Raw genomic sequence first — 14,849 nt, forward strand, 5'->3', positions numbered from 1 at the left:
ATGTACACTACCCTTCTGGTTACTAAGCAATCAGGAACATCCCAAATATTTTAAGCATCAACCATTGTTGGACTTCAAAGTGTTTTTGGACCCTACAACATTATCAGATACTTAACTGAAAATATTACAAAGATAACACAACTGTGAAAAGCAGGTTGAAATAAAATACTACATCTTCACCCAGTGTGAAGACTGCAGCTCGTCAACTGCTGATACGGTCAAACGAATCCAGAATGATAGCACAAAACGAAAGATGTTTTCAAGAGCAAATCTCACAATAATGGAGTTCACTGGGTGTGGGAGATTAAAAAAATCACTTTTCCACTGGCTTTTTCCCACTAACTCTTCTTAAATATGACAGAAATCTCAATTTTTCCATACATGTCACAGACTTTATAGTAGTCTCTGTGTTTGTTAGGTTTGCCAGCACTCTCCCACGGGCATTTTGACTGAAGTTTGTGATTTGCTCTAAAGGGCTTTACATGTTTATTTACTGAAGTGGTATATAAATGAACAGAACATCAAAGTGAATGACTGAATATTAAATAAATAAAAAGCATAGTTTCACAAACATAGTACAAAAGTATGTCATTTAAAAGACTGTCAAATTCATTATACAATGTATTTATTTTTCTAATACTGATCCCAGATTCTGTAAAGGCAAGGATATCACTAGGGCAGCACAGAAGAGTAAAACAATGTAAATTGTTTTGGGTTTTATTCCTGCAAGAATTACCCACATCACAATCAGGAATAGGGCAGGCTATATGGGACTGTTTCTTTCTTTTCCACAAAAGCAGGTGGTCAGGGATGATAGACAAAGCCTCCTTTCAGCCAGCACATTTAGAAAAGTACAGAAGAAGATTAAATCTTCACCAAAAACATTCCCAGAGAAAAATATTTCCCCATGGAGAAAGGCAGAAACAAAGAAAAGAACTGTCATTTCCAGAACTTGGCATTCTATTCAGCAAATCTGCAAGTTACATCTACAGCACCGAACATTCAAGTCATCTAGTGAGTGGTTATATCCTTGTGTTCAATGATATTTCATGGCAATAATTAAAACGATAACATAACATGCAAGAAATCAATCATAAATATGACAACAAAAGAAAAAATAGACATCAGAAAGTTTATAGTTATACATTCCAAAAAGTCTAATCAAGTTAGTATAAGAAACTGATTCAGAAAAGTGGGATGAAGAATGAAATAGTCATAGAGAAAAGGGATGACTAATAAGAAAACAAATTAAAGAGTTTTTAATCAGGAAACATTGGTAATGAAATTCTAAAGTAAAATTCTGATTTCAGTGAGGATTTTTGGATATCTTTTCATTCTTATGATTTATGATTTCCTCAGTAGAACTATACTACTAAGAGACTATGGCTTTTTTCATATTAATAGAAAATGATAAATATCATTGCAATCTGTAACACTTGCTTTCTCTTTTATCAAACTAGTGGTCTGGTACTGATCAGACGACGAAATCAAGAAGAATGAACTGGTAAATCAGCTGGAGAAAGTATTTCTAACCTGATTTTAAGTAAAAAAACAGAGGAGCTTTCTCATTTTCTTTTGGTTCACTTCTATTTATAACAGTGTGATTTCATTTAACCTGTGAAAAACGTGTATAAAACCCTTATCTAATATCTACAGTAACCACCGGTTATCTCCTCTCAGAGGGTTACATTACAGCACAATTCAAATACAGCGGAAAGCTAAGATCTTATTTTTCTGAAGTCCCACCCTGTATTTTTAAAACAGGAAACATATATATAAAAATTAAGAGAAATAAATATTTTTATTTCTTTCCACTCCATCTGTTATATAGCAAAATAAACAGAAAAGGGCACCACATCCCACTAGTTGTGGTTTGAATTGACTGACTGAGAGTCTGACAAGTCTAAAAGGCCAGCAAAAGACACACAGACTCTCCCTCATTAGCTTTTGCACAACAGTGACTGCAGACAGCTATGAATGCACAGTACTATGAATAATAAAACATCTGTGAATTACATAATGTCACTAAGTAAGTTCCAAATGGCATGCATACATTAACCCACAAATACAGGCTGGTACTTATTTAATACAAAATCAGCAAAAAAATAATGGTGTTTCTGAAAGGCCGCGGAGGTCCATTATGCTATCCAATTCACATATACTACTCTAAGAAAAGTAATGCTATTGTTATACCATAATAAAAGTAGTCATATCAACAGCTCGTCGTGACAGGTAGAGATATCTTTGAAAAATCCACCAAATTTAACAAAACAGTTTAAGTAAATATAATTTCTTCTTTCATTTTCAACTGTCTGCAGTCTATAAAGAATGTACTGTATATGAAGAACTTTTACTTATTTTAAGACCAATATTTTCATAATACTTCCTATTGCCATTGAAAGGTACAGGGAACCTACTAACAAATAGCACCATCTGACAATCAGTTTCACCCATTCTTTACAGCACTGAAGACTGTACATAGCTTGATTGGAATTTTGTGTTTTAGAAGGCCCCTCCCCCCCCAACGCTGATGATAAATTATTTTAAAATGTGCATGGTTGCTGTTAGCTTTAATGAATGATGTGCTGCTTTCTTACTGCTGCAGCGAGGCTTCTTTTTAAGCAGCTACAGTAGTCTTTTGGCATTGTAATACAGAAATAGATCAGTAACCATAAAGAGGATTTGAAGTTTTGATTACTGTAATGTGTATTCTTCTTAATGACTAATTCAGAAACAGAACCAGATAGATACACATACATAAAACTATTGTTTCAAATATCAGTCTTGCTTCTCAAGATTTCAAAGAATTTTCTTTTAAAAAATCATCTTCCTTCTGTCCCTATGAAGTTACCTACTGTTTTAACTACTAGAAACACATCACTTAGTAAAAATATGGAATATGTGATATTATTTTATTAATAGGTTGATATCATTACGTGGAAAAATAATAATACGGTTTCCAAAAAGAAGCAGCACAATGTTTACCCACATGTAGCCATACTTTGCATCGGACGTTTTATTAACTACTTTACCACACTGAGACCTGATCCAAAACTCATTGAAATCATTAAGACATTTTTTTCTCTTACTTTCTTAGGTCAAAAGTAGGCCCTAAAAATGTTATATGCTGTTTGCTCTTCCACTCCAACATGCAGTACTGCAAGCCCATCTCATAATAGCAACCTCTGATTGTTTTAAACTCTAGTGTAGGTTAGTGTAGGAGAGGTTTATCCAGCACAAAACCTAAGGCTACAGGATTTATGAGATCAACAGATGGCTTCAGAGAAAATGTATTTAAAGCAGATTTTCATCTTAAATGAAAATAATTTGTGATTTGGTATGTAACTAAAACTCAGGTATATATTTCATCTTACCCTAGAAATAATTCAAGATAGATCTTCTAGGTTACCATATGGACTGTATTTCATTCCTCCTATTAAAAGTAGATTAGGGAAGGGCTAAAGCTACTTATGATATTTCAAGCTTACCAGTATTAATTTGAATAAGATAATAGATGAGGAAACTATGATTGGCAACCATCCCAGCTATACAAATTACAAATCTCTTCAACAGAATTTCAATGAATTGCAAAATTGAATTTCAAAAAATCTAGTCATAAGTTTATCTTCCATTTTTTATTATAATGATACTTTTTCAGGTACCATTACTCACTACATTTTCCTGTAGAAAGAAGTGTGCAATATTGATATTGCCCTAAAATAAAACTCAGTAATGCAAAAAAGTGCAATGAAAATTTTGAAAGTATACAAGGAGTTCTTAGATATGTGCACATTAAAAAGTCTGCTGGTGTGCAGAAACGTAAAACACATACAATGAGCTAGGAATTCAGTAGCAGGTGTCAGCTACTAATGTCAATGTCTGGGGAGTAGAATTCCAATTGCCTTTTCTTTCCTAGTTATGCCATGTAGGGCAGCAGCCACTGCAGCTATACAGACCCTGACAGACAGATGCCTGGGCTAGAGAGATGATACAGATGTTCTAAACCTTCCCACCGGCCATATAGCTGAACTCAGGCTGCTTATTGCAGGATATGGATAACCTGTACCTGTCTAGTACTGACACTTAAGGGCCATACTTTCAAAGGATTTAATCGCTGGACTAACTTATAGTTAGGCCACTTGTGAGGATTTTTGAAAAAGGCTAAAATATTTCCTATATGCACCACAATAGTTATTGCAATTCTATCTTGGCGCTGTTCAACAGGGTCAGAATATTACAGATTCAGCAGAACTGGTATCTAGAGCACTATAAGAGGAAGGAAGGTTTTACTATATTTCTGACAAATTAGACAAAAAAGTAATAGTTACAGTTTTATGACAACTCTCTGCCATTTTTTCCACCATAACAATGGGAAAAAATTAGTATTCTGAAAATGGCAAAGCTGAAATTATTATGCCATGGCTGAAGATCCTGATGTTTTTAACTTCAATTTATAAAAATACTCCACATTTACAGATGAGTAATGTCCCTTTCAAAACTCTTTGTTACTGGGGGATCAGTCTTCATCAGCAAATTTCCATTGACAATCATAAACCAAGAACAGTACTTATTTAAGCAATCTTCTTCATGCCCTGTGATGTAAGAAGTTTTATATCCATTTAAAAGACCGGACAGTCAAGGCACAGAAGCTAAGGTCGCTACATGCACACCACTCTAGCATGTTAGTGTCATCCGTAAGAAAACAATGCAGAATCCTTGATTCCCATTTCTGTTACTATGTAGTTGACTGCACTCGTTATAGTCTATTCATTTGAAATGAGCACAGCTCACGCCATAAATGCAATCTTTGCTCAGATAGGCAACAGGACAGAAATACATTTTGTTGTATGTTTGTATGAAATATATACGTGTGTATTGAAATCTAAAAGAAGAGTATTAAGGGAATTCTAGAAAGTTAATAGACTAAATGGCATTTCAAAAGTTTTCCATTTTCTTTTAAACTTTGTTAATGTATCACCTTTTCTAATCACTTACAGTAATGAATTCCATAAAGCTGAGGTCCTGACATTACTCTCTGTCCTCCCATAGTGTTAAGCCCTATTTTTGAAAAGCTCTTTTTCCTTGAAGAAATTTTAATAAGCATAGCCAAAAATTCATTCATAGGTACTGTGAACAATTTTATCTAAAAATCACACTAATGACGTATAAAAACAGTATGTATTTGTTAAAAGACATTCTACTAGAAATAAGTTCTGAGTGAAATCAAAATCTGTGTGGTGCTGCTCACTGACAGCTCTAATTTCAATGAGAATGATCCAAAGTAAAGTGCAGAAGGCTACACTGCAGAGCTCCACAACACAACACAAAACAAAGCAAAGTGTGTTGTATTTAAAATCTAATGTTCTATTAGGAAACTAGATCTATGTTTTAAGTGGGAGGTTAAAATTTATAAAATACAGCTTATTAGTAATGGACCTATGTTTTTACTATTTTAGTATTTTAATATTAATGCAAGAAACTGACACCTTCAACATAAAAAAATAACAGAGACTGCACCAAAAAAGTCTATCGCCTGTACCTCCCTGCACATGCTTAGAGTTCACTGGGAATGCTCTAGAGATGTCTATATGCAACACAGGCATAAGCTTTGATCAAGATCTATGATCAGATTCACAAAAATACCCAAACAACAGATCATAATTGAAGGACAACAAATTGAACTTTGTAGGTAACCAGTGATCTTAACTCCTTATCTGATTCTCTGCAAGGTACTCAGACCAACTTCACGTAGCACTAAGCATCTGAAACACACAGCATGACATGTCATGACAAAACATGACGATAAGTTTCATAGACATATCACTATCATTTGCGTTCTCCTTTCACTTTCATCTCTAAACTACCAACTCTTCATCCTGCATAGGAAGTATATGACTAATTGCACCAGGAAATCTATCCTTTTTATTTTGTAACTATCTCTATAGCTACTTTTTTCAGACTCCCTGTAGCTGTTAATTCACAACATTCTGATGCCCTCCACAGGGAACATTTCAAAACAAAGGACGGAAGTAGGATGAAGACGAACAAGAAAAGTACTGAGTCTCTCACAGTCCATATAGCTCCTTTATAATGTAGGCTCCTCAGGACAAGGCTTATGTATATCTGTGTCATTGCCAGCATTGAGTATATAATAATGGTTTCACAATACTACTGAATTAGTTACTTCTCTAATATGATTTTGTTTCCAATTTGTGCAAAGTCCTTACCTACAAACAATGTCAATACCTTCGCAGTTCACAGTCATGAAATACTAAAATAAAAATACACACGCTATCTACACTTAACACCAACAAAAAATAGTAAGTTTCAGTTGCTTCACTAAAATTATGTTTTAGAAAAGAGGTAACCTATAAAATATTTTTTCTTAAATACAGAATAGTTAAATGTAAAGCATTCTTGGATGAAAGTGTACTGAAATATATATACAGAACTGTCCCATATGCATAATGATGAAAATTAATATCCCTGTTTCAAACAACTTAGCCAGGAGGCATTTTATAGATGTTAAGCAAAACAGGATTTGCTATGAAAAAGAATTCTCTCAACTGCAATGAAACAGAGGACATTAAAGTATTTCTACAGTATCGTTATTACTCTTACAGACATTTCTATGGAACTCACCACCGTAGTTTATGAGCAGCTCACAAAACAAAATGGATCAAGCAATTATCTCTGATTGAGATAATGAAGATGTATTCTCCATTTTACAGATGTAATTCCAAATACATGGGTACCAGTGGCACAGCTAGGAATGAAAACTGAATCTCCTGATTTCTAGCCCTACAACAGCTAACAAGCCTAGCCTTTTCAGTCTCCAGAAGAATGCTATTGTGTGGTTAGCAAAGTCAAGCATATATATCACGTTCTATCATTTGATGTACACTAAAGCAAAGTGAGATGAGATATTTCTAGTTAAACAATATGTTCCACATTAACAGACGTTAAACTTAAATGCAAAAATATTTTGAGTTTGAATACATTTAAAAATCCTCTAAGATCTAAGATCCTCCGTAGTCAGTGGGAGAGAAACAGGTACCTCCATAAAGGTTTCATCCTAAATATCAGAAATTCAACTCAGGCTGACATGAACAGGCTCCCAGAGGTGCCTGTTTCTCACCCCAGAATCTCTCAGTTGTGAGCCTATACTGCTAAGATTAGAAACATAGCTTTACAGTAATCTCATCCACTGGTTAATATTCATGCACGTGTAAGCCTGGTAATGTGCTAACTCACTTAGATGTAGAAGCTGAGAAAATGGGCAAGTTAGGTTAGATTTAGCTCTGCTCTCTGTATACTTTGTCTTGCACCATTCGCATAACACAGTGGTGAATAAGAGAAGTAAATCGTAATTATTCTAGGAATCTGAAAGAAAAGTAGATGGCTATTTATGATGTCAAAGTATGCCCACAGTCTCTTCTACGGTTGCTCTCACGGTCTATATATCACCCTTTTGCTCATAGTTATTCCTAAAATAAAATTGTTCTGAACAGTATTCAAGAGGTGGAAATTTTTCCAAAACAACAATAGTCTGTGTACAGTTTCATACTTTAAAGAAATGTTATTTTGTGTATTAAGCCAATTTAAAGTCCTGCTATCTTCTCAAATATAAACTCTGGAAAATGTAACATGAATAATTAAGCCACATAAGGCAGGCTACACAGCATAGCTAGGTTTACTGAAATCCTTTAGAAGATGTAAAAACTTTTTTTCTGTCACATAAGTAAATATAATATTAATATGTATAAATAATAAATAATAGAAATTTTTGTAAATATACTAGGTTGGTACTTGCTATTCAGATAGTGTTATTGGGCTAAACCGCGGTTCTATGAATGTGAAAAGTAATCTGATTTGGAAGGAAATTAATTTTAAACTTGATTTGAAAACTGTAATGGCTTCCTTTAATTCCACAGCTGAAGACTACTGAAGGTTCTGTTATAACTGCCAGGGGAAATAATGAACTTTTTTTTTTCCAGCCAGTAGCATCATAACTCCTTCTGAAAGAGCATCAAACTTTTTTGCTGTGATAGATAGCTCTGATTCCGCTTCTAGGAATCTAGGATCAAAGGAAAACTCAATGCTGAAACAGTAAGCCAGGGTACGATGAAGAATAGTAATGGGATTGTGGTTTCTTGTTATTTTCTGACACATCCTAACTAAAATAAATGGCTTAATTTTAAACAATGAGACTGTGTAGGTATGTTCATAGTGTTACAAAGAGTTATTTGAGGCATTCATCACATACTGCTCTCTTAGTGTGGACTCTTGTTAAATTCTGAGAACAGTATAGAAGCTGGAATGGTTTTTCACATAATTAAAGTGTTCCCTAAATGTAATGTCAAAAGTCAAATACAATGTCTGCAAGTACAATAGGTTAATTTTTTTTTCCCCCTCAATGCAGAGGGAGATATTCTCAAGCTTATAAGTATGTACAATAAGTACATATTGGAAATTTAAATGTAGCTACTGCATTAGAGAGTAAAAGTCTACCTTTTACTAGCTCAGCAGAATACACTAAACCTAATGACTCTCAAACAGGAAAATGAGCAATGGGTTAAAGTATGGATTACCACACCAGATGTTTTAAATGGCAAGTGGTTAAACCCAGGCCTCTGTGCTTATGTGCTTAAATGAAGCTTGCATGAAGAGTGGGGACACACGTTTTTTAATAAGCCTGAGAAATCTCAAGAGATCTTAAGCTGTTTAACAAACCTTTGTAAAAACAAATTATTTACATTAAATTATATTGTACAATCTTAGACTAAAATGTAGCCTAGGTGAGGGAAGCTTGCTTAATTTAACCCTTCAGTTTCAGTTTGATGGATGGTTTGGTAAATCGACTACTACTGAAAAGACCATATCTACTTCTCCATCTACATTTAGATTTGCAGTTGGCATCAGTGAGAGTTGCCTCTCCAAACTGACAATAAACAATCCACAGAAGCATAACCATTGGGAACAGAAGAGAAATCTTGTGTTACACAGCTTGATTTCCCACTGATTGCCATTTCCTGTATCACTCCTACTAAAAACTTATCTAACTTTTTTTTAACTAGCTAAAGTGATAGTGTATCACAACTTCCCTGATAGTTTGCTTCTGACATCTATTACTCTTTAATGGTCTTGTATAAAACAGAAGTGAAAACAAAGTGATGTTAAAAGAATAGTCATCTTTATTCATACAAACAGTCTTGCAAGTTTATTTGGACTATTCATATGAATAAGGTAAGACAGATTTGGCTATAAGACTCTAACTTAAGCTCTTAAAAGACAGGAAAATGAAACAAGCATGAACAGACTTTTTTTTCATCCATCTAGGACAATGGCAAGCAGAAAGTAGAATGCCCTTGTCACAGATAAGCTTTCACTTCCTCATTCTTAATGAAAAAAAGACGTTACCCAACCATGAAGCAGCCATAGGAGGCAAAGAGGAAAGAAAGAGTTGTAAAAAGCTGTATCACCACTTGTAATTTTGAACTTCGTAGTGTCTTGCAAGTTGATGTCACACAGGAAAAAATCCTTCATTTGGCCTCCCACAGTTTTGCTGACCTATCCCCACCGGTGTTGTAGCAGAAGGCAAAATAAAGGTGTTTTTATTTCATACAAATCACTTGGCTGCTAAAATCTGAAATCTGAAAATTATAGTAGTTGCACAATATTTTTCAAGGATCCTCTGTTGGTAATTGCTTCTGATCAGAAAATTAAATACAGCACAATGAAACTGCAATGAATACAAAAGAGACAATTTTATTTTCATTCATTGTTGCAGAACAATTTTATTGAAATATAGGTTTGCTGTATCCGAGATAAGACTCTCACCACAGGTCTTCAACATTTGTCTTTACACTCTCCAGCTTATACATTTTTTGTGACTAAGATAATGTCTATGCTGAGAAAAAAGGGTGAAAAATTCACAAATATGTTTGCATACTTAATGCATTCCTTTCCTTGAAATTTTACACGTTAAATATATTTTTTATTATTTCTCATCTTTAGACAAGCTTTGCAACTGCTCTCAACTCACTGAAGAATCAGAATGAAATATTGTCTATGGATCACAGGTACTCCACATACTGTTTTCAATGACCTTTTGAATTAAAGGAAAGGACTAGAAAACGCAAAGGAAACAATCTGTAACCTGCCCTTTTTAACAAAGTTGCTAGTACTAGTTTTTATAGATCCTGTGATATTCCTGAACAATGCATCCGTTCTGAGGGGGAGACATTTCTCGATCTCTTTTTACATCTTTTTCCTTCTTTTTCCTTCTCATTCATCTCTCTTATTTTTTGCTTTCTTTCCCTCTGTATTTATTTTCTTGATTTCCAAAGGATTCCTTTATGCAAAGTTACTGAAGGTCTGTGATGTGTTTTCTTATCAATGAATTCCAAACTAGCAATCAAGGTTAAATAAACAAAGTACACATAGAAAATGGAATCAATTCAAAAATGAAAGAACTGATTTTTTTTATTTTAATTTTGCTTATTGGTTTTGTTCACAGAAAAGAAAATGAATACAGTAGGAGTATACAGACTTTGAAGTTCGGTAATATAATCTCAGTACAATAGAGAAGTCAAAGCCTTTACTGTATCATAAATTCCTCCACTTGGAACTGATTATCACAAGTGGAAAAGATTGGCAGACTATCAGTTTTGAAGGAATAAATACAAAAGATAAGCTAATTCAGACCTAAGTGCATAACAATCAGGAGGGGAAAAGTCTTCATCATTGTTGCTCATACAGGTGAAAAGCCATTTTGTGAAGGCAAGTGATAACATACACTTAAGTAACAAATATAATACAGCTTCCTCCTGTAGTGATACTGGATTTATATCAGGAATTTCAACCAAATGAAGCAATGCCTTACTCTTCAAAAAAAAAAGTGCTTGTTGAAACGTTCTTTAATATTCTTTAATATTTAAAACATCTACTCTTGCAGTTATTTATGATGAAGATGCATTATACGAATGAAGCAATTATTTAGGAGAAAATATTCAGCCTCTACTTTCTCTAAGTCATAAGCTGATGTACTTATAGTGTAATATCCAAACAAACATAAAATAAATACAAAATTGGAGGGGTTTTATATAAATATATGTATATAGATAGATTTGGATATAACTGGGATTGGGGTCATAGTTTTTTGCTTTATATGATGTATAGTTTAACAATGACTGAGATGTAGAGGCTCTCCCTATATGTATTTTGATTTTGGCAATTGTACTATTCTTGCCACAACTATTCTAGTCTGGAGTTTCCCAGCTATATGAATTAACCTGTGCTTAACAACTAAATTGTATGTGTATATGTAGGTGACTATCGACTCCTGTATTCTCTGGTAGAGTCATGTAGTATGTTTTGCTTTCTTCTCTTCTCTATATCAACCTCACTTCCTTGCAGAGCCATTTTTCAGCAAAATCTGAAGACTCCTTCCCCTAATTTTTCTCCCCTGTCTCTCTGTCATGTGCTTAGGTAGTACAAAAGATTTTTAAATGCTAAGACTATATCTGGTTTCCCAGGCATCCAGTTCTGAGGTATAGAATATTTTCTTTGTTTATCTAGTACATCATCAGGACTGTTCATTTCTTTCAGTAAATCCCGGATTCAAACACTAAAAAATCAATCTTGTTCACACTCACCTCCCAGTAACTAATTGAAGCAATTATCTAATCAAATTTTAGTCCTTTCAAAGATGGAACAAAGCGTAAAACTCATTCTGTTCATATGCCTAAATTAGATGGCATTTGATCCGGTTCCTTCACTGATGACCATTTCTGCTTACCAAACTTTCTCACATCCCTTTTGTTTCTCTGGTTGGGAATCCTACCTCTGCTTAATGTCTTTCCAAAAGCATCCAAAATGTGATCTGAATCTCTTGTTTTCAGTTTTTTAAATGATTCATCGTGTTTATTTTTCATTTTCAATTTTTTAAAAAATAGCTTTCAGGGTCCACATAGTTCTGCGGTGACCCTGCCCCTTGGGAATCGATTTCTTAATATGAGAGTAAAGAGAATTCATGTATTTTGTGATCCAACATTCATCAGAGTTGGAGTTTCACTTCATAAAAACTTCACTTACGAGCACACACATTCATTTTACATGATTCCTCAATGTGGCCAGGGTGCTGTGTAGTCTGCACTGTATTCACCTACAAAAAATACAAAAATATATGTCTGCTTACCAGGATGTGAGCAGGGTTTAACTAATCTAATCCTGTATCACGGATCTTATAAGTGAGTAAAGAGATTCCTCTTCTCTCTGGTAGTTCCAAACATATACCACATAGAGTAAAAAAAAATATATGTTTCAGTTATCAGTGATGGGCTAAATAGCGCAATAAATCACTAAGAATATCAGCTGGTTTGAAGAAGCAAAGAATAGGAATTTCAAAAGAAAACAAACAAACAATACCTCTTTCCCTTGCCCCCCAAGAAACAGAGAGATGTGGACGGTAATATACAAAATATAGTAATACTGTTCACACAATTCTTTGAAAATATAAGTCAGTCAAAATGCTAGGTATCAACTATTGTACTACAAGGTAGACATAAAGAAAATTAAGAATTAGAAGAAAATGTGCTTTCCTTGAACTGCTTTGATCAATATGTTCATGAGGGAAATGAGAAGCTGAGGAGAAATGCATGTCTAATAATAAACAGTGAAAATTTCTGTCCAACAGATTCTTCAAAACCAGCTCACTCAAAAACAGATCATCTTCACAAAAACCACTAACCTGAGTTGGTTATATAATACATTCAGTTGGCATTCATCAGCTAGTCTTTACAGCTTTTTTAAATATTTTTGTATTATTAATAATTTATATTTATTTCATACCACTCACTGCTAATCCCTTCTTTTCCAGCATTTTAATGAATCACTCTTTCTAACCTATTACACATAAGTGAAGTTAAAATGAATTTTTACAAGTGTAGGATAACAATGTCAAGCATCTCTACAAAGCCGCTTTTGCTCTACGAACATAACCCATAAAAGACTCCCAAACGTCCTCAAGGAAGTAACGTCTGTTCCTCAATCTAAATATGATCTTCTTACAGGAAGCCATCTGGGACAAGCAAGCAAAACATTCTACTTTGTTTGTAGAAGAAATACATTTATGTCTCACTAAAAGGTTTCATCATCATCAATTCAATTATATGCAAATCTCTTTGTTCTGTTTCCTCTGTCTTAGCTCACCTAAACAGTAAAAATACTAGACTGGACAAAAAAGCTTGATAGAGATATATATAATGCTTCTATCCATCCATCCACCCATCCACCCATCCAACTATCCATCCGTCTATCTATCCCCAATGAGTACATTGAGTACCTCAAAGTTGGTAACTTCAATTCTGCATAGCAGTTAGTCAAATTCATATAAAAAATAAATTTAGCTAACTTTAAGGAGAATGCATTCACTGGAATGGTAGACTCATCTACTATGCAATAAACAGGATCTGCTCATATATATTTTAAGTATCTTTCTCCAAGATCCAATTTCAAAAGCGAGCACTGGGTGTATTTATAAGATTTTTCTGAGGACAAAAAGTTCATAAATGTAATAGAACTTTCTAAAACCAGAGCTTTCTCTTCTATAACAGAGAGATTCCTGTTATTCTTCAGTTAACAAATCAAATCATAAATCAATGCAAGGGGAAGAAATAAAACAAGCAAAAAAAAATACCCAGTATCTACTAGATAAGATGTTAAATCTTTATATCAGAAATGCAATACAGTATATCCTTACAAATTCAAACAATCATGGAGGTCTCACTGGATATGTCCGTATTACCCAGCAGTCCATATTAGCTGTGCAGTATAAAGCGAAGGATGACAGTGTGATTTGCTGCAATCCATTACAGTTCAAGGACTGTGCGTCTACAGTGTCTTTACCAGCAACGAAGTCTGCATCACTTGCCAGTCCTAGGCATACACTATGCATGCACAAAGAGCAAACTGCTGGAGGATGCAGCATCTGCACTGCAAGTGGTACACACCATGTGACACCCTGAAGACCATCTTGGAAGGAATTTGCTTCAAAAGGATCAACAGCACACTCAAATGTTTTCAGCAGGACCCCATATGTAGACTCATGGCAAATTTACACCAAAAAGAATTCTTCCCTGCTCTAAATCATTAATGCAGATGCATCCACAGACAGCCCAACGCTTCCTGCTATGCTAATGACTGATGGAAAAATTAGAAAATTATTTTTTCTCCTTCTCTAAACTTCTGTGAAATGAGGTGTTGTTTTCCTCACCTTTCTCCTGCAGCTGGAGAATCTTGCTATTTCTGGGAAACTGAAAATACTGTCTCTCTCTTCTCCTCCCATTTCCCAGTATGGAAGTGCACATACACCAAAGAGAGTAAAATAAAGAATTAAGAGTCATAGTTTTCCTGAGCAAGATGCTTGTAGTTCTCTGCTAAGTCAATCTAATGCAGAAATACAGGCCTGGAAGGCTCTTCTTACATTCTGAGTCCAGTTACTTTTTTATCCTAGGTATAGTGTCATGTATTTCCCTGATAGGTTACAATTTTCCTACATCAATATTTCAATGGGAAATCTGCTGCAGAATTTCACTGCTGCAGAACTTAAAAATTACTCTAATACCCAAAACAAATTTATTCATGTATATTTATACCTATTTGTTCTTTTTCTTTAACTTACATGCTCATTGCTACTGGCAAGTGAACTTTCAATATTAACTCCATATATGCTGTTATACATAATTATTTTATATTAAGTATGGGGGAGATCACCCTTTAACAGAGTATAGAAGTTTACAACCCATAACAGACTATACTACAAGCTTTACAACAATTAACTTTTGCAA

General features: G+C 34.3%; 1 protein-coding gene across 5 annotated transcripts in view; it reads right to left on the reverse strand.

Annotated features, from left to right (window-relative positions):
* Positions 1-14,849, reverse strand: part of PCDH7 (protocadherin 7) — a 282,519-nt gene that overhangs the window by 218,709 nt on the left and 48,961 nt on the right. The window contains exon 2 of one of the 5 annotated variants that reach the window (XM_068943224.1): positions 10,289-12,166. The exons of the other annotated variants lie outside the window; for them this stretch is intronic. Within the exon in view, the coding sequence (XP_068799325.1) occupies positions 12,089-12,166 (78 nt within the window). The 3' untranslated portion in view covers positions 10,289-12,088. Of the gene's footprint in view, positions 1-10,288; positions 12,167-14,849 lie in introns of those variants that run through there. 5 annotated transcript variants of the gene reach the window in all.

This window comes from Struthio camelus, chromosome 4 (assembly GCF_040807025.1).
Source record: "Struthio camelus isolate bStrCam1 chromosome 4, bStrCam1.hap1, whole genome shotgun sequence".
NCBI classification, from domain to species: Eukaryota; Metazoa; Chordata; class Aves; order Struthioniformes; family Struthionidae; genus Struthio; species Struthio camelus.